Source organism: Drosophila grimshawi, unplaced genomic scaffold (genome assembly GCF_018153295.1).
Source record: "Drosophila grimshawi isolate 15287-2541.00 unplaced genomic scaffold, ASM1815329v1 contig_44, whole genome shotgun sequence".
Lineage (NCBI taxonomy): Eukaryota > Metazoa > Arthropoda > Insecta > Diptera > Drosophilidae > Drosophila > Drosophila grimshawi.
The window spans coordinates 17,362,656-17,379,981 of record NW_025063240.1 but is presented as its reverse complement, the minus strand read 5'-3'; the positions used below and the strand labels follow the sequence as shown (position 1 = coordinate 17,379,981).

The 17,326-nt window shown below is 42.6% G+C and overlaps 2 protein-coding genes across 2 annotated transcripts in view; both read right to left on the bottom strand.

Annotated features, from left to right (window-relative positions):
* LOC6557081 (division abnormally delayed protein) overlaps positions 1-17,326 on the bottom strand; it is a 63,466-nt gene that overhangs the window by 37,586 nt on the left and 8,554 nt on the right. The window lies entirely within an intron of this gene.
* Positions 13,955-15,673, bottom strand: LOC116805106 (probable isocitrate dehydrogenase [NAD] subunit alpha, mitochondrial). The gene has a single exon (XM_032735241.2). The coding sequence runs from the start codon at positions 15,638-15,640 to the stop codon at positions 14,123-14,125; it is 1,518 nt and encodes a 505-aa protein (XP_032591132.1). The 5' UTR covers positions 15,641-15,673; the 3' UTR covers positions 13,955-14,122.

Below are 17,326 nucleotides of genomic sequence, written 5' to 3'. Positions count from 1 at the left end.
TTAGCCGACTGCGGCCAGCTACAAGAAACGCCAATGATATTATCAAGCAGGGTTCTCGCAAAGACAAAAAAGCAACAAAAAAAAAAAAAAGTGGCCAATGTTGCCGGCGCGACTGCCAGGCATAACGGTAATTTATCTTTTAGCACGAATTATCGATCGATTTTGTGGCATTTCTCGCTCCGAATCTCGCTGTTTCGTGTCGCAGCCAAAGAACTTAACTTTACTTTGGCCCAAAACTTAATGGTTTATCTGTGTATGTTTGCCATTAGGTAACTGTCAGTTCCGCAACAGTCAGGCGCAGTCACTGGAGAGGAGGGGTGCAGATGGGTGTGGGGATTATTATGCGCGACTCAATAGACTGCTAACTTGGCTTATTGAGTTGTACAGCCTTCTTCTTGCTGCTGCTGCTGCTGTTGCTGTTGCTTATACTGCCGACCTTTTTATCGCCTGCAAAGTATCTACAAAGTCGCCAAGTCGAAGTCGCTGCCGGCTCAAGTAATTTCGTTGTGGCAGCTTTAGTAATGAATAAGGGGAGCGCCAGCCACGATTGCAAATGTTTCCAAACAACAACAACAACAGCAACATTTTTGGCACGCGAAAACTTACGTTTATTCAATTTTCAGTTGCCGCCGTCGCCGCCGGCCAACGTGGCGTATGAGCGCTTCCGCTTTGGTTCGCTTCCGCTGCGGGCGTCCCTGAGAATGGACAGGGAGCCTCCCTGTCTGGCAGCCAGTTCCCTTGCCCTTGCCCGCCCAAAAATTTCGAAATGTACATGAACAAAGCGCGCCGCGGCAATCATTCATAGTGGCGTCGTCATTGTTACGTGCGTCCTGTGTGCCTGCTGCCGAGCAAGTTGTTTTTGTCGAGCTCTGTGCACACACTCGCACACGAATCCTTTTTTGCATGCCAAACTTTCTGGCTGTCTGCATCAAAATCTGCTCCCTTACACTGAGCCGTGCCCATGCTAGCATTGGCTAGACATGATTGTCTGGATTGGGAGGCAAACACACCTGGCTGCCTGGCTACCTGGCTACCTGCCTGCCAAGTCCCGTTCGCTGTTTGCTAATTAAGATGAATGCGTTGCGCGTTTAGCAGCGTAAATGACGCGGAAGCTTAGCTGATGAGCTGTTTTAATTGAGGATATGAAACACATTTGGCAGCGTAATAGTTTTCTGCCAGTGTATCTAATTCTTTTTTTCTCTGGCTCAAGAATACTGTTTACTTTTACATAACCAAAATAACCATATACATGTATGTTGGTAAATGGCAAGGGAACCTGCCTCGCCTGCTGCTGACAACTCACAAAAGTGTTAGACGTCCCACTGGCGCCCCCTCACTTTTATCGCATATATGTTGTATATATGCATATATAATCTTTATTATTCAAATAAGCCCAAATGTGAAAGTGCCAGAGTAGGCCGAATGCCGAATTGGCCAAAGTTAAAGGGGTGGAAAATCGTATCAAGTTTGTTGCCATTATTGTGTTATATAAGCGAAAAGTTAAGCAAACTTTGCAGAAGATGTCAGCTTGCGTAATAAAGCATTTGCCATGTTAAATATAATAAAAACTCAATTTAAAAATAATCAACAATTTAAAGAAATTTAAAGCAACATTTTGAATGTCTTTGATTGATATAAATATTTCTCAACTGAATACGTCAATGAATTCCAATTAATTTTCAATTAATTTTCAATCTGTGCATCACCAAAATTTGTCTAAAATATTATTTTTGATTTTCTTATTCAATTTAAGTCACCCTTCCAATTTGCACGATCACCCTAATACGTGTTTGTGCATATCAACAACACCAAGAAGAGGACGCAAAAACAGGGTGCTTTTTCGCTATTTATACATATATAAATATATTATATACATATAGAAAATCAATAAGACAGACAAACAGACCAACGACACTAACCCTCCCAATATTTTATATAACTTATTGTTTTTCCTGTAGTTTGTTTTCCTTCTATTTTGTTTTTTTGCGTGTCAGATTTATGCAACACGCAACTGAAGTGACTTTGTCATGTTGCGTGTTCGCAGTTAATGCGACTATAATTTAATATTTTGGGGCAAACTGTTACAATTGGCATACAGAGTGAGAGTGAGTTCATCCCTCGACCAAAGACTAAATGGCAGGGTGGTCTTTTTTTTATTTTGGGGTGGCGATAGCTTGTGGCCGCAACTGAAATTGTGTTGCAATTGTCTCGTGTCGAGTGTGTTGTCTGTCGGTTGGTTGTTGGTACGTTTGATTGGTTGCTCGGCTTGTGGGTTGGTTGCTGCTTGACTGATGAGTTTCAGCACCGCACGCTGGCAACAGCAGCAGCCGCAGCAACAGCAAGAGCAGCAGCAGCGGCAATCAGCAACCCTCTTCAAAAATTAAGTCGTGTCGAAATCGATGCCAGTTGTGGGAGCCAGCAGCCGTTGCTGACGTTGTCGACGTCGACCGCATGTCAATCATAATTAAAAGTTTCAGTCTGCTGGATTCGGGGGTTCGGGCTTTCAGCGTTTCAGCTTTTGCAAAGCAGGCTTTTCGCTTATCTTATCGTCCGCTTGATTGCTTTTCAAACACATTGTGCACGGAATCAGCTGCTCGTTTAGTCACTCAATCAGTTGATCAGTCAGTCAGTCAGTCAGTAAGTTAGCGGGTAAGTGTGGCTCACTCATTCATGCAACTCAGCCATTCATTCATATAGCGTTCCGTTTTGGTCTTTATCAAACATCGCTCTCCAATAAGGCACTGCCCATTCAGTCGGCGCCAGTGGCAATAGTTGCTGCCGTTGCTGTTGCTGTTGTTGTCGGCGACAGTTGCTGCTGCTGCGGCTCATTATCAATTTTCAATGTTGCACAGAGGAAAATGTGCGTGCAATCGTGCAGCAGTCGACAGTGGCATCTGTGAGTGGCAGCTAGGCACTGTGCCATGGTAACCCCCCACAGCACACAGCACACAGCACCCACCTTCAACTCCCATTTTTGCTGTTCGTTGCCGTTGTCGTCGTCAATGTGTCTGCAACAATTGTTGCTCTCCATCCGCTGTCAGGCAAACGGAGGCTGCTGCCTTGTGCCTTCTGACTGTTCCCAGTTCCCAGTTGCCTGTTGCCTCCTTCTACATTGTGCCTTGTGTCTCTGTCTGTCTATCGGCTGTCTCTATGTCCGTTGTCGCTCGAAGACGTTGCTTGCAATTGCTATGATTCTGGTTTTTGTTGCTGTTGTTGCTGCTGCTGTTAATGCTGCTGCTGCTGCTATAGATGGGGCATTGGGACAGCTGGAGCTGCAACAGCAGCGACATCCACATCCCCATTTATAGGTGCAGCACTTGCACTTATTTGCCGCCACGGCACGCTGCGTGCCTTGGAAGCCAACTAGGCATGAAGCTATCAATGGCTCATCAACTGTACGAGTACTTGCTACTTTCGAAACTAAATGCCAGTTCGTGCCAAACTGTAATGTGCATTCATTACCTGCAACGAAAAGATGATGTCGATAGAAATTAATGAAAGGAGTTTAGAAAGAAGAGTTTACAAAAATTCAATTTATATTTTACAATTCAGTATATTCATAGACTTCTTGCATCAGATTCTATTTTTCGAATGTTGCCCTTTATTATGTTGTCTAGTGTATCCATCAGACGGTCGTAAAATAGTTTGAAATGTTTAGCATTTTGTTTGAATTGAGATTTAATTATGTGGCAACAACCGGATCAACAACAAAAAAGAAAAATAAAGGGAAAAGCGGCTGCTCAGAAAACTCTTCACAGGTTTTTCCTTTTTAGTTTTCTCCATGCTCGGGTGCCTTGACTGACATGGCCGATGCCCCGTTTGCGTTCCGGCTGATTTAAATGGATTTGTTTAGAGAAAGGTTGTGCGTCTGTTTCTTCGACACGTGCGCGTGTGTGAATGTGTTAGCCTCTCTGTATGTGTGTGTGTGTGTGTGTGTTATTGTTATAACATTGAATACAGTTTTGGAAAGTGCAACGGGTTCAGTTAATTTGTTTGTTTGCTTTGCGTGTCATAGTTCAACACGCTGGCGTCTATTTTGAGAAAGTTTATTGACTGCCAATGTTGCCTGGGGGGGCAATTACGGTTAATCGCCATTTAACAGCTGGACTCAAACTGGATGAGCGCACCGCAAACAGAGGCTAACAAATCCATTAGGCTTGCAGAAAAGTATGCCTATTAAGAATCAGAAGATTGCACTCCCCAAACAGAGCGAGCAGCCACAGTTAGAGGAGTCAGAGTTCAAGCAGCCTGCCTGGCCAAGTGGATGACTGAGGGCCGCTGCAGCGTCGGAGTTCGCGTGCAGATGACACTTGCCTTGAATAAAATATGATGCTGACAGCCAGGACCTGGCTGCCCCATGAACCGGCGACTGCTGCTGATGATGATGATGCACCGTGTTGAAAGACAAATAACGCGCCACGCCACGTCACGGCGACTGTGGCAAGTGGTTGGTTGAGCAGCGTAGCTGCGCATCGGGTTGAATTTATCCAGCCACCCAGCAAGCACGCATTGCAGTTTGTCAGACGAACCCCAACGCGACATTTGCGTTGACACAATTTGTTAGCCATGCAACGTAGCCAACTGCATCTACACCTGGAGAAAAATATATGCACACACTTTTCACACTTTTGAACTCATTTACATTTTACGTTTTAGGCGATCTTTTTTTTTAAATTCTATTTCGAAAATCTGGCAAATATTTCTGAAAGAGTTAATCCAGGACATATTTTGACGAGTGTACTAAAAGAATGAGTTGTGGGGTTGTGTTGAAAAATAGCTCGAAATATATTAACAAAAAAAATTCTGTCAAGTTTGTACGTGTAAGAAATGCCCAAGGAAGTTGCAGAGTGCATGCGCTGATGGCCACTTATGAGTGGGGCTGCACGTAGCACATTGATGTTGCCCCAAAGCTGTGGCAAGTGACTTTCGACAGGCATTGATGACAACCAAGTGTGCCTGCTAATTAATTTCTAAGCATCATTTTCAGCTCTTATATGTATATAATTTTCAGCAGCCGAAAATAAATTAAAGTGAAATAGGAAACTTTTAACAGTCACATTTCAAATTGGCTTTAATCAAAAAGAAAGTCTTTTTGTATATCTGAGCATTAAAATATGTAAATGCTAGTCAGACAATAAGAAGCTCTAGTTGAGTGCAGGGCATTTGAAGAATATAACTCTCTGCCCACAACTCGTCACTCAGTGGTTTGTGCATAAGATTTATTAATTGTTCAGAGGGTGTGTGGAGTGTCGGTTTCAGAACAGACCGCAAGCATATTGAGTAGCGCACTTTAGACGCATAATATGCATTTTATGAAGATGCACACAGCTTGTTCTCTCTGGTTCCGGGCAGGCAGTTGTATGCCTTTAATCTGCACAGTGCCCTGGCAAATTTGTTCAACGTTTTGTGTTTCTGGCAAACATGACTTTTCCTTTTCTTTTTTTGTGTTGCTTCATTTTTTTATTTTTTTTAAATCAGAGCAATTTGTATGCATTAAATGCAGAGAGACATTTCACTGCGTCAAGATTTACGTAATGCCACCCACTGACAGGCCTGTAGACAGTCCTCCCCCACACATAAATGCACAGTCTCTCTCATTGCCTCTGCCTCTGCCACTGCCTCTGTCTGCGTCTCTGGCTGTGATTCAGATACGGATACAGATTCAGAATCACCCTTGGCTGGTTGAAAAACTGACTGAGTGCCTGGCTGGCTGGCTGGCTGGCGAGGTCGTTCTATGCTTCCCCGGCACGGTACAGTTGACGCGTTTTACTTGACATTTGTCAAGCGCTTTCATGCCCACAAGGGGTGCTGGTGTTGTTCGGTCTGTCCGTCTGTCCATCTGTCTGTCTGCCGCTCTCTGTCTGTGTCCGCCCACAGATTGTCACAGTGCCATCTACAGCGAGCACTGAGCGGATGCTTTAATCGAGGACCAGTCTCTGTCTCACTCTCTCTCTCTCTCTCTATATACCGCCCTGCCCCGTCCCGTTCATGCCCACCTACAAAGGTCAAAGTCAAGAGCAGCTGAACATTCAGTTTTGAGCAATTATTAATCAGGCTATATAGTACTGACAATTCAGAATTTTAGTAAAGGAAATTACTACTTGAGACTCGTCTACTCGCCAATTTCACTCGCTTAAACCAAACTATAAATTTGTAGTGCCAACGACAAGACAGATCCTAATATATAGTGGCCAAAAATACCCAAAAATCGACACAACTCTCGGGGTCAAACATGGCAACCAACAACGAGCAACAACAACGAGCAAGAAGAACAACAACTATCGACGCCAACAACAAGGAAGCATTGTTAAATCTTTGTTTTATTGCAAACATTCAACGCCATTTGTGTTTTGGCCATATAAATGTTGACTGTGTGTGTTGCTTTTGTGGTTGTCGATGTTGCTGTTGTTGTTCTGGGCGGCGATAAAAATCAGTGAAATAACAGGGCACAACTGCCAGAAACAGCCAACCGATAACCAAATACACTTTTCTGCATACATTTTGTATAAATATATACAAATATATAAAGATGTATACAATTAAATATGCAACCAAGCGAAATCCAAATATTCAAAGAGACATATAACAGGTATTTAAGGCTAGCAACATGGCAGAAAACAAATTATCAGCAAAATTGATCAACTCATTTTTAATTTTCACATTTTATTTTTGGTTGCCTCCCCCCCACACCTACACGCCACAAAATGCAGCACAAAGTTGACATAGCCTCATTTTAATAAATTAAACAAGGGAATCGGGCACAGTTTGTACAACATGCTGAAGTCAACAATTCCGTAATGTTCCCAAGCCACTCCCTCCCAGCCCCAAAACCCACCAGAATTTTGGGGAGAGACCCCACTGGTCTCGTTTACAAATTAAGCACTTCCAAATGGGCAGCAAATTAATTTTTATTGCTTACAGAGTTATGTAAAATAGTCGTACAGCAAAAAGCAAACAGTTTGCGAGTTTGGTTTGTGTTGGTTTGGCTAGGTTTGTTTGCCTTATAGAGAAGGATCCGAGCTAGCAGCTTGCGAAATGCAAAAACTTTTGCGACTTGTCGTCTGCTCTATAAGTTCAGAGAAATTGACAAAGTTTTTGTTTTCTAGCCTGCCAACGTTTTTGGGGCAGCGGGGTAATCGGTGGTGTGAGGCAGACGTTGCCTGCCAGCCTGACAGTTATTTAGTGCAGGGATTTACAAGATAGGCACCGGAAAAGGAAGCGGCCAAACACTTTTCGACAGCACTGTGCTCGTTTCTGTATGTGTCTGCTGGTGAATTTGCTTGTCTATTCGAGTATATTATGTTGCCAGCTTAACATGGCTGAGATAAGCAGCGGACTACATTTGAATTGGGAGCTCTATTATTAGCTTGCAGATTATGCGTATTTAATTGAGCTGCATATTTATGCTGCAACCAAAATTAATAAATTATCAAGTCTAAGTTTAATGGGGGAATTTCAGCAATACAACATAAAGAACACAGTATAAAGATGGAAAATTAAATTCATATTTATGGTTTCACTTGGCAATTGCCATAATTATTAAAGTAAAAACCACTATGTGAATTCTGACTGTATTTATGTATATAATATATTTGCATACAATGTTAAGGGCATCAATTTTATGATATGAAAACGTGAGTTGCAAAAACCACAGCAAAAAACTCGACGCTTTTGATGAGTGTTTTTAATGGTCACGTTGAAAGTTGATTGCGACAGCAGTTTGACAATTTCATTAGAGCACAGGACACCCCCAACTATGACCCTCTCCAAAAATTCTTTTTTTGATGGCATGTCATTGTACATGTGCAAGGCTTATTATTTATTTATATGCTTTATTATTGTTGTCATTTTTGTGTTGTTTGCTGAAAAGGAAGAGAAACAATGAGAGGCGGATGTCTGGTGCAGAAGGTGAAGTGCTCTGCATAAAGTGGGCGGCTGTAGGCCAAGCGTCGTGGCAACAGACTGAGCTGACTGGTTGGCTGCTGCTTAAAGTGTCATTGTTGCCATCGAGCATGCTCTTTGTTTAATAAATTATTTATTGGTCGGCAGTCGGCAGTCAGCCGGTGGGTCGTGTGTCTGACACAAATGATGCCGCGTGGCATTCGCCCCAGAACCGGATAGCTGAGAAGGGTAGCAGGCGGCGGACATACACAGAACGTTGAGATACCAAAGTGCTTCCTGAGGATTATTGACAGTACGTTAAGAGCTCAAACATACAAACGCACACAAAGAGAGAGAGAGAGAGAGAGGTAGAGCCTTAAAGTAAAGTTGGAAAATCTCGGCAATTTATGGGGTAAAATTAGCCTCAACATTAAATTGCAATTTAAAGCAAATTCAATATGCTTTAAGTGCTCGGAGTTCGCAATTTATCTCCATTGAATTCACTTTGGCCCATGTCCGTTCTTTAGACACATATACACAAACATCCATCATGTGTGTGTATATCCGTAGTTATAGCTTGGTCTATCATATTCGCGTACTATATAGTTTACTTTTATTACATCCTCATCCTGGCTCCGGACTGCTGACTTGCCTCTTACCCAATTGTGCAGCAAACAAAAAATTGATTGCATTTCACACGGCTGCAACCGGAACGAGCCGGCAACAGCAGAGTGGAGCCTCTCCTCGACCCAGTTAAGTAGTTCGTACTCAAGTGCCTTCATATGAAGCACACACATACCCACATACCACACAAGAGGACGAAAAAAAAAAGCAACGGAGCAACTTTTGCATAATGCGCTTGCACTTGGCCACTCAGCATGCAACACTGGCTGCCTCCCTCTTACTGCATAATAGATTTCAATGGAGCGCAAAACATTGGGCTTATACATATGTTGACCTTAGCCATACAATATGCCTAGGCATATGCAAGAGGTTCATTGCCCATTGGCAACACTGGCACGCGGCTATTGTTAGCCAGGTTGAGGTCAGGTCGGGTCAGTTTGGTTCGACGGAACTCATTGAAATTGTATGCTGTTTATGAATTTGTCGAGCAGCGTTTCCATTTTTGTATATTTTAGTAAATTTCGCTTGTGTTTGCATAACTTTTGGCTTATTTTATATTTACAAGATTTAATTGAAAAAACCCAAGGTGGTATTTCTGACTGATATATGACTGCGGCAGTCAAGCAAGTACAACCCCTCAACAAGGAGACACTAAATCAACAAGTTTCTGCTGCATTTATGTCGACTTTTACTTTGTGACTTCGCCCTGGCCTCGACTTTGAGAATGTTCTTGGTCGTGGTCTTGGTTTGGGTCTGGGTCTTGTTCTTGTTCTTTTTATTGGTCTCGAGCAGTTCGGTGTCGTGTCACGTTGTCGAGTTGTCGTTGCTGTCTCTTAATTACCGGAAGTTGCAGCCTGACCGCTCCGTTTGGCCAGGTAACAAGCTGCAATTAGTGTCTGGGACACACCCACAACAAAATCAAAAACAACAACAGCCACAGCAAGAAAGCGGATAGCTGCCCAAGAAAGTACTTAGATATGTACTTGAAATTGGCTTACAACTTGCCACAAATTGCTGTTGTGGCATCGTGTTACCCCAAGTGCTTTGACTCTCTCAGCATTTACAACTTTATTTAAACTAACTAGGTATTTTAAGGCTTGGGCAATTGCGAAATATTTTAAGCCCATTTCACGCATGATTTAATAGGGTAGAAATTCAATATTGAAATCATACATCAAGTCAAGTCCACAAGCCAAAGTACACAAATAAATTCAATATTAAATGTAAACATTTCTCATATTGACTTAATTTCTAATATATACTTAGTTCTCGCTGGCACAAAGGATTATCTATAGATATATGATATAAGAAAACACATAAATAGTCAACCTAATTAATTCGATACCTTATAGAACACAAAGCGTGGCATTGCACCCACAGCGATCGGGTGTGTGTGTGGTGCAAAGACGCCGACTGCCTTTGCACATGTGTCGCATTATTTTTATGGGCGATTTCAATTATCTTCTCGCATGCCGTTTAATTGCATTAATTAAAGCAACACGACTTGCTTAACATTCATTACTCTCTGTGTGCATTTTATGACATTTATACTCTGCTGTACGCCTTCCACACTCACATCCACATGCATATCCACATCCCGGGCTCGAGTAGCATTCAACCAGCCATATCCTTATCAGTAGCAACTCTTTCCTTTTCACTTGTGCCGCATTTCCGGCGTTAATTGAATACAGTGGAGTCCACGTGCAGAAAAGCAGCAGATGAGTACACATACATGTATGTGCAACATTGTGTGTGCATTTGCGTAAGTGTGTGTATACGTGCTTTCAATTAGCAGTGGCAGTCAGTTCGTTTGCTGGTTTTTCGACCACTCAGGCCCAAGCACTTTGTCAATTATATTTTATTAATTGATGGTTTGCCTCTTTTTCTCTTTTTGGGCACTTTACAAATTTTCGATTGATAATTCACTGCCAATTGAAGCTCTGCATTCTTTAAATATTGCAATTAATCAAATCTAAATCATAAGGTCAATATTACGCAGACGCTGCGTTGCCAAGCATAATAATTAAAGGGCATTTATTTCGATGTAAATATGAGAATACAACAAAGCGCAAAATTAGGCAAACAAAGCCAGAGCATAAGAGCATAAGTACAAACAATAAAATGCTATAACAAAACGCATTATCAAAACAATAAACAATTGATGGCATTTTACTTAGGCCAGCAATAACAACAACAACAACATCACAACCAGAAACAAGCGGCAATCATAAAAAATCAATAAAAAACAAAAAAACAAACACACAAAAAATGAGCCAATACCAAAGAACAAACGGAGAAGAAACAAAATGCTACAAATAAATAAAAATTGCTTTATTTATTAAGCATTAAACAATAAATGGGTGTATTTTTTATCGTAAGACCAAAGAAATGTCGCAGCCAAGACAACGGCAAAGGCAGTCGAAGTAAGTAGTAAACTAAAGTCCTCAATCTTCTGCTGGCGGTGCGACAATAACAATTGCCAACAAGGAAGAGCAAAGAGAAACACACACAAAAATAAATAAATGCAAATGATTTTGTGTTGGAGAGTGTTGAGCTCCTGATGGTTACCATTATGACGATTGCGATTCAGGTCGGGCAAACTGTATTACGACTGCGACTCGAAATCCACATTGTGTGCTTGTTGTTAGAGCCTTAAAGCGTTAGCGGATCCTGGACTGGCCTAATAAGTAGCTGCTGCTGTGGACGCACAGAGTGGCACTCAGCACTCGGACCAGCCTCAGTCCACCCCCAACTCATTTGAATTTTCTTTTGTTTTTTTTTTAATATTTTTTTTTTGTTGCTCTTCCATTTTATTTCAGCAAATTTGTAACTGTCACTTGGCAAAAGTTTTTTGTTGTTTGTTGCTGGCTCTCTGTTTTTTTTTAGGCATAGAAATCTGTATGTTCCGGTCGTTTGTGGAACCGGTTCGCTTAAGGCGAACTTTATGCGTGCCCCAACGACAGTTTTTGTTGCATTGTGACAAAAGTTGGAAAGGTAGCAAAAGGTAGCACAAGTTTAGCAAGTGACAAATAGATTTAAATTCGAAAATGCTTTTTGCTTGTCGCTATTTTTTTTGTTGTTGTTTTTTTTTTATTTTCTTTTGTATTTTTGTATTCGAGCACGAGTTCAATTGGGCTTTCTGTGTGTGTAGTGTCCATGATGATGTGGTGGGGGTGGGGGCTTGGGGCATGTCATGCAAAGCACTATTGACGGCGGTCGTAAATCTTTTGTGGAAGTGTTGCAACCCTTGTCAAGCAGAGCAGGAGCGAAACAGCAACGAGGGGCGGTTGGACGACAGGATTCGACCCACCAGCAAACGACGGGGGCGGAAGTGGCCCAAATTTGTGTACGAGTTTAAGCCGGAAAATCAGTTAAAAGCGATTTAAAAGCGCTGTCAAGCACTTGTGAAATAGCGAGTGAAAAGAGCAAGGGAAATATATAGTGCTCAGTAAATACAAATAGTTTTGCACAAGGAAGTCAAGATGATGAAGAAGAATAAAAAAGCAAAAAAGAAAAAGAAGAACTAGAGTAACCAACTATTTAATTTTCAGTCAAGAACAGAGCTAAGGCCAAGTAATCATTGTAGCTCGAAGCTTTAATTAATAGCATTAACAATGCAGAGAACCGAATCCGCGTGGATTTAATTTTAGTCGAAACAGAGTAAAATTAACAAACCAAATACATACATACATTAAAAATAATTACTATTTATAGCTGACCTTCTGAACCTGTCGATGTTGAAATCTTTTTTATTTTAGATTAGCGGAATTGAAGAATAAAAAAAAATCACAATGTTAATGCGTTCATCGATTAATTCTGAGTATATACAAAATGCGTGTTGGTTTTTCCACAATTTCCATGGAAGCATAAAAAATTCGTTTGAAACAATTAAACGAGGCACAAATGTTCACAGCTTTGGGCTCGCTGCACGCCATCATCCACATCTATCGAATTGCATTTACAAATTAGCATTCTAATGAGCAGCTCTAGCGATTGCGACTACGACTTGTGGCACGGCATGATAATTATGGCGCCGCCTTTTGTCTATTCTCACAGTTGCCCCAACCCGTGGCACGTAGCACGTAACAGATTCTCTGGAATGACATGAACATGTTCATGCATTATCTGCTATACTGGCACTTTGCGTGTTAGCCAATTCAAATGAGTCTCATTTCGTTCCACTTTGAGGAGTGGATTCTCCTAAGCAGCTATGCAATTTTCAGTTGCACTTACTGCTCAAGTTCCTGCGAACTGTAAACATCCATCCATCCATCTGTTCATTTGTATGTTTATGAATGAATGCTGCAGCGACAACTAGGCTGTTCCACATATTCTTGCCGCTTCCCCAACCACTTGGCTCACTACCCACTGCCCCCTCGCCAGACACTGCTGGTGTCAGCTATAACATGGAAGCTGTTAGAATCGAGGAGGTTGCTTCTTAACGCTGCGGCTGCAACGAAACTAAAAACCGGTTACAACAACGACTCCAAAAAAAAAAAAAAAAACACTCACACAAAACATATAAAAAAAATACGAAAAAAAATTCTTGACTTTTGTTTCATATACACAAAACGAAGTTTATCTTTTGCTGCTCTCCGGTGCCCATTCTCACTGCTGTTGCTGCTGCTTCTTCTACATGTTGTTTATAAAAATTCTTTGAAATGCATACAAACAATCATACTGACTCTCTCCCTCTCTCTCTCTCTCTCTCTCTGTCTCTCTCACAAACACAATACAACACTCGCCTCGCACACACACAAAATTTAATTTTTTCTCTCTCACTTTTTTTTGTTAAATTTTTATATGGCTCTTTTGGTTTAGCTCTGGCATTTTTCTTCCTGCTACACGCTTCGCTGCGTTGCACCCAGCTCACAAGGAGCCCCCCTTTGCCCCCTGCCCCGCCCTCACCTACCCTCGTGCTCTTTGGCTAGTAGTTTGGTTTGTTTAGAGTTTTCGGTCGGTGCTTTTAAACGCAGCTCCGCAGAGCAGCGAGTTTCAAGTGGCATGCATGTAAAAATGCAACGTAAGCCGGCCCTTGCAACAACATTGGTAAGGGGCAAGAGGCGCAGGGGAGGGGTAGAAGGTGCTCCGAGTTAGCTGGTTAGGGCAAACCCAGTGCAGTTGATGACTTGCATTTGGCTCTCGCTTTCGGGCCCGCAAGAGACTGACTGACTCTGACTCTGACTCCTAACTTTGACTGCAACTCCAAACAACAACTCTGATGCTGACTTTGACTTTGGCACTGGTTAGACTGGCTGGCTGGCCTTCTTACTGGGTCTGGATTAGTGGCACCCCCGCTCTCCCTGTAGCTCCTGTCGTCGCTTTGACTCTTATTTGTCGGTCGTTTTTCTCTGATGTTGTTCCTCTTGTTGATTAGTATTGAGTGCGTTTGCTTTGCCTGCTTATTTAATTTACTAGTTGCAGTTCAAAGTGTGACCAGGTGGCTCAATTCTTATTAATTAATATATATATTTATATATGGAAGCATAATTCAAATTGTAGCTAAATACATTCTTATGTAGACTTTTACTTATTTGTTTCCAACTAATTATTTAATACATATATGACGTACTCAAAGATCCTATCTCTGTCAGAACATTAACTATAGCCGAGGACATCAATTGAGATTTTTAATGAGTGCCTTGGTAAATTCGGAGCACTTGGCCTTGCCACCCAGATCCATGGTGCGCACATTGTCGTCCCTAATGGTTACGGTGACGGCACGCTCAATCTTATCAGCATAGCTGCCCATATCGATGTAGCGCAGCATCATGGCTGCGGAGAGTAGCAGTGCCGTCGGATTGGCCAAGTCCTGGCCAGCGATGGTTGGCGCTGTGCCGTGGACGGCCTCAAAAATGGCGCCATTGATGCCAACGTTGCCAGATGGCGTCAGACCCAGTCCGCCAATGAGACCCGCACACGTATCCGACAGGATATCGCCATACAGATTGGGCATTACGAGCACATCATATCTCAGGGGATTGGCCACAATCTTGAGACAGACCTTGCCAATGGTCTGCTCCTCGTAAACGATGCCATTCTTCTCTAGCTTATCCTTGTACTTCTCATATACCTCACGCACACAGTTGATGAACAATCCATCCGACATCCGCATGCTCGAACGTTTGTGGACGGCCGTAATCCTTTTGCGTTTCATGGCCAAGGCATACTTGAAACAGTATTCGGCGACTCGCAACGAGGCTTGTCGTGTGATCAGTTTGATGCTCTGCACAACTCCATTGGCCAACTGATGCTCGATGCCAGAGTATTCCCCCTCGGTGTTCTCGCGTATGGTTATAATGTCCACCTTGCCATAGATCGTCTCAACGCCATCCAAAGAGCGACAAGGTCGCACATTCGCATACAGGTTGAAGAGCACACGCAGAAGGAGATTCAGCGAACGGAAGCCTTTGCCAACTGGCGTCGTCAGCGGACCCTTGAGACCCAGCTTGGTGCGTGTCATGCTGTCAATCACTGCTTGTGGAACGGATACCTTGCCCGTGCTGTCCGTCACCGGTGTCACATCCACTGGCTCAAATATCAGTGGTGCCCCCACTGCCTTTAGCACGTCAAGCACAGCCAGCGAGATCTCTGGCCCAATGCCATCACCTGGCATCAATGTTATGACCCGTGCCTTTGTCGTGGACGTAATGCCTCCACTCTTAGAGGCACCACCACCACCACTTTTAGAGGAACTTCCATCACTAATTTGAAGTTGTTTGCTCCCTTTTGGTGGACCTGGTGGATTAGCGGCAACTCCGAGAGGCTCCTCGCTTTCCTTTTCTGGGTCTACATTCGCTAATGAGCTCATTTTTCGATGAGGCGACGGTTCAAGCAACTGCCTTCCTTGAAACAAACCATTCCCCTCCGACTCCGGCTTTCCACGACGACATAGACGAACATTACAAGGCTGTCGACTTGCCTGTATTTGTTTATCATCCGGTGCACGTCTGCGAGTGTGACGATGCGAACAAGGATCATCGCGATCTTCACGTGCCATCGCCGTTACCCATCTTCGACTGTCCAAGGGTGCAAAATTATTCCTAGCTAGGCAGTCACGGAAGGGTGTGCGGAGTCTGCTCCGGACTAAAGACTGCTGGTTGCTCAAGGAGCCAACGAAGATTTTGCGAAACATATTCAATGGAATTTTGAATTCAAAGACAATATAAATATAAAAAAAAGTTATGTTGACATGAGTTTAAAGTAAATGAGCCTGCTTACTATTTTAAATATTTTACTAATTTGCTAACTATAATTATTATGCAGGATTTCCCCAAATAACTTTCTTCAAATTTATGCGGCTATCATTCTAAGTCAGTTCAGTATCTTACTCAATTCCACTGCTAAATATTAATAATATCGGGTTGATTTTCATTGCTGTGTACAAAATTCATTTTGTCATTGCCACAAAATGTTGGAAGCCAACACTTGGTCAAGGCCCGACTGCACGGCATCCAGACCATCCAACATCCCGACAATTTGCATAGCTTGTAGTCTGGTGTCGTCTTCTGCATTTTGCAGTGTCCAACCATTATTTTTTCATGGCTAGTTTCGTCTATGTTGGCGCCTCAAAACTTTGGCGACTGGCACCGCCCCAAAAACTTTTACAAATGCAAACACGCGACGCAAAAAGGATTGGCAGCGGGGGAAGTGGAGGTAGTAGTAGTATTAGTAGAGGCATCCAGGTGGAATGGCGTTACCAGGCGAACCCTTTCGGGCTGTCGCGGAAATTATTTTCATTTAAGTGAAATTATTGTGGGGATTGCGTTTCCTCTACCACTGCTGCTGCTGCTGGTTCAACTGTGATTCGTTTTTGGGTTAAGAGTTAGCTAATTAAATTACTTTTCTGACTGCAATTCCATTTGCCATTTGCCATTTGCAAAAAGCTGTTCGCTTTGAAGGTCGCGTATTTATTTTGCCCTTGTGCTTTAATTGAAAAAGTTGCCAACACTGTTGCGAAATGGTTTAATATGGAGCAAAATATTTTTGGGTATTTAATTATAGTACGAGAGTCGCGAACGAAATTAGCTGCGAAAGCTAATCAAATTATGCAGAGCTACCGGGGCGCACCTGCAAACGTACACGCCACACCCCAACCGCCCACGGTTAAAACAGCCCCCGTGCGCGGTAAAGTTTTCATTTTTCAAGCTGTTGTCATTTGGCATAATCATATTTCAACGGATTAGCATAATTTAAGCATACAAAATATTAATAATGAAAAGTGAATGGCTGTCGGAGTCGAGTTCCATCCACACAGACAAACACATACGCACACGCACACACACACAGTCACACACACACAGTCACACAAACTTGAGAATGTGCCACGCCCCCAACCTCTTTGACAATAATATTAAAATGTTCCTACTGTTTTGCGTTGGCCCCGTTCTGTGTTTGGGTGCAGGTCACAAATTAAGTGCCCGAGTGCTTGCTTGTTATACCCTTTTACAGGGTATTTTGCTGCTGTCAGGAATATCGTATCTGCACACTTTGCTATCTCAAATCTTAACTCTATTTACAGGAGAGTCTAGCTCTTAAAAATGGCCTGTACAACGAGTATTTGCTGCTTCAGCTTTTGTTAGAGGGTATTCAATATTCGTTATACTGCTGCAAACAGTAAGTTTTTACTTATGCTTTTTACACGCATTTATATTCATATTTGGTAATATATATATATATCTAACTCTCCCGCGCCTTTGCATGTTTTGTTTTTGCTCTTTGAGTATTTTTGCGTGGGGTTGGTTTTATGTTTTATTTTTGTTTTAGTCGGTGTTGGCGTTGAGCGCTTCGCAATTGTTGTTAAATGATTGATGGGCTTTTG

Bases quoted from the DNA above. Each gene is read 5' to 3' on its own strand.
- LOC116805106 (XM_032735241.2), bottom strand. From the start codon at position 15,640: ATGTTTCGCAAAATCTTCGTTGGCTCCTTGAGCAACCAGCAGTCTTTA.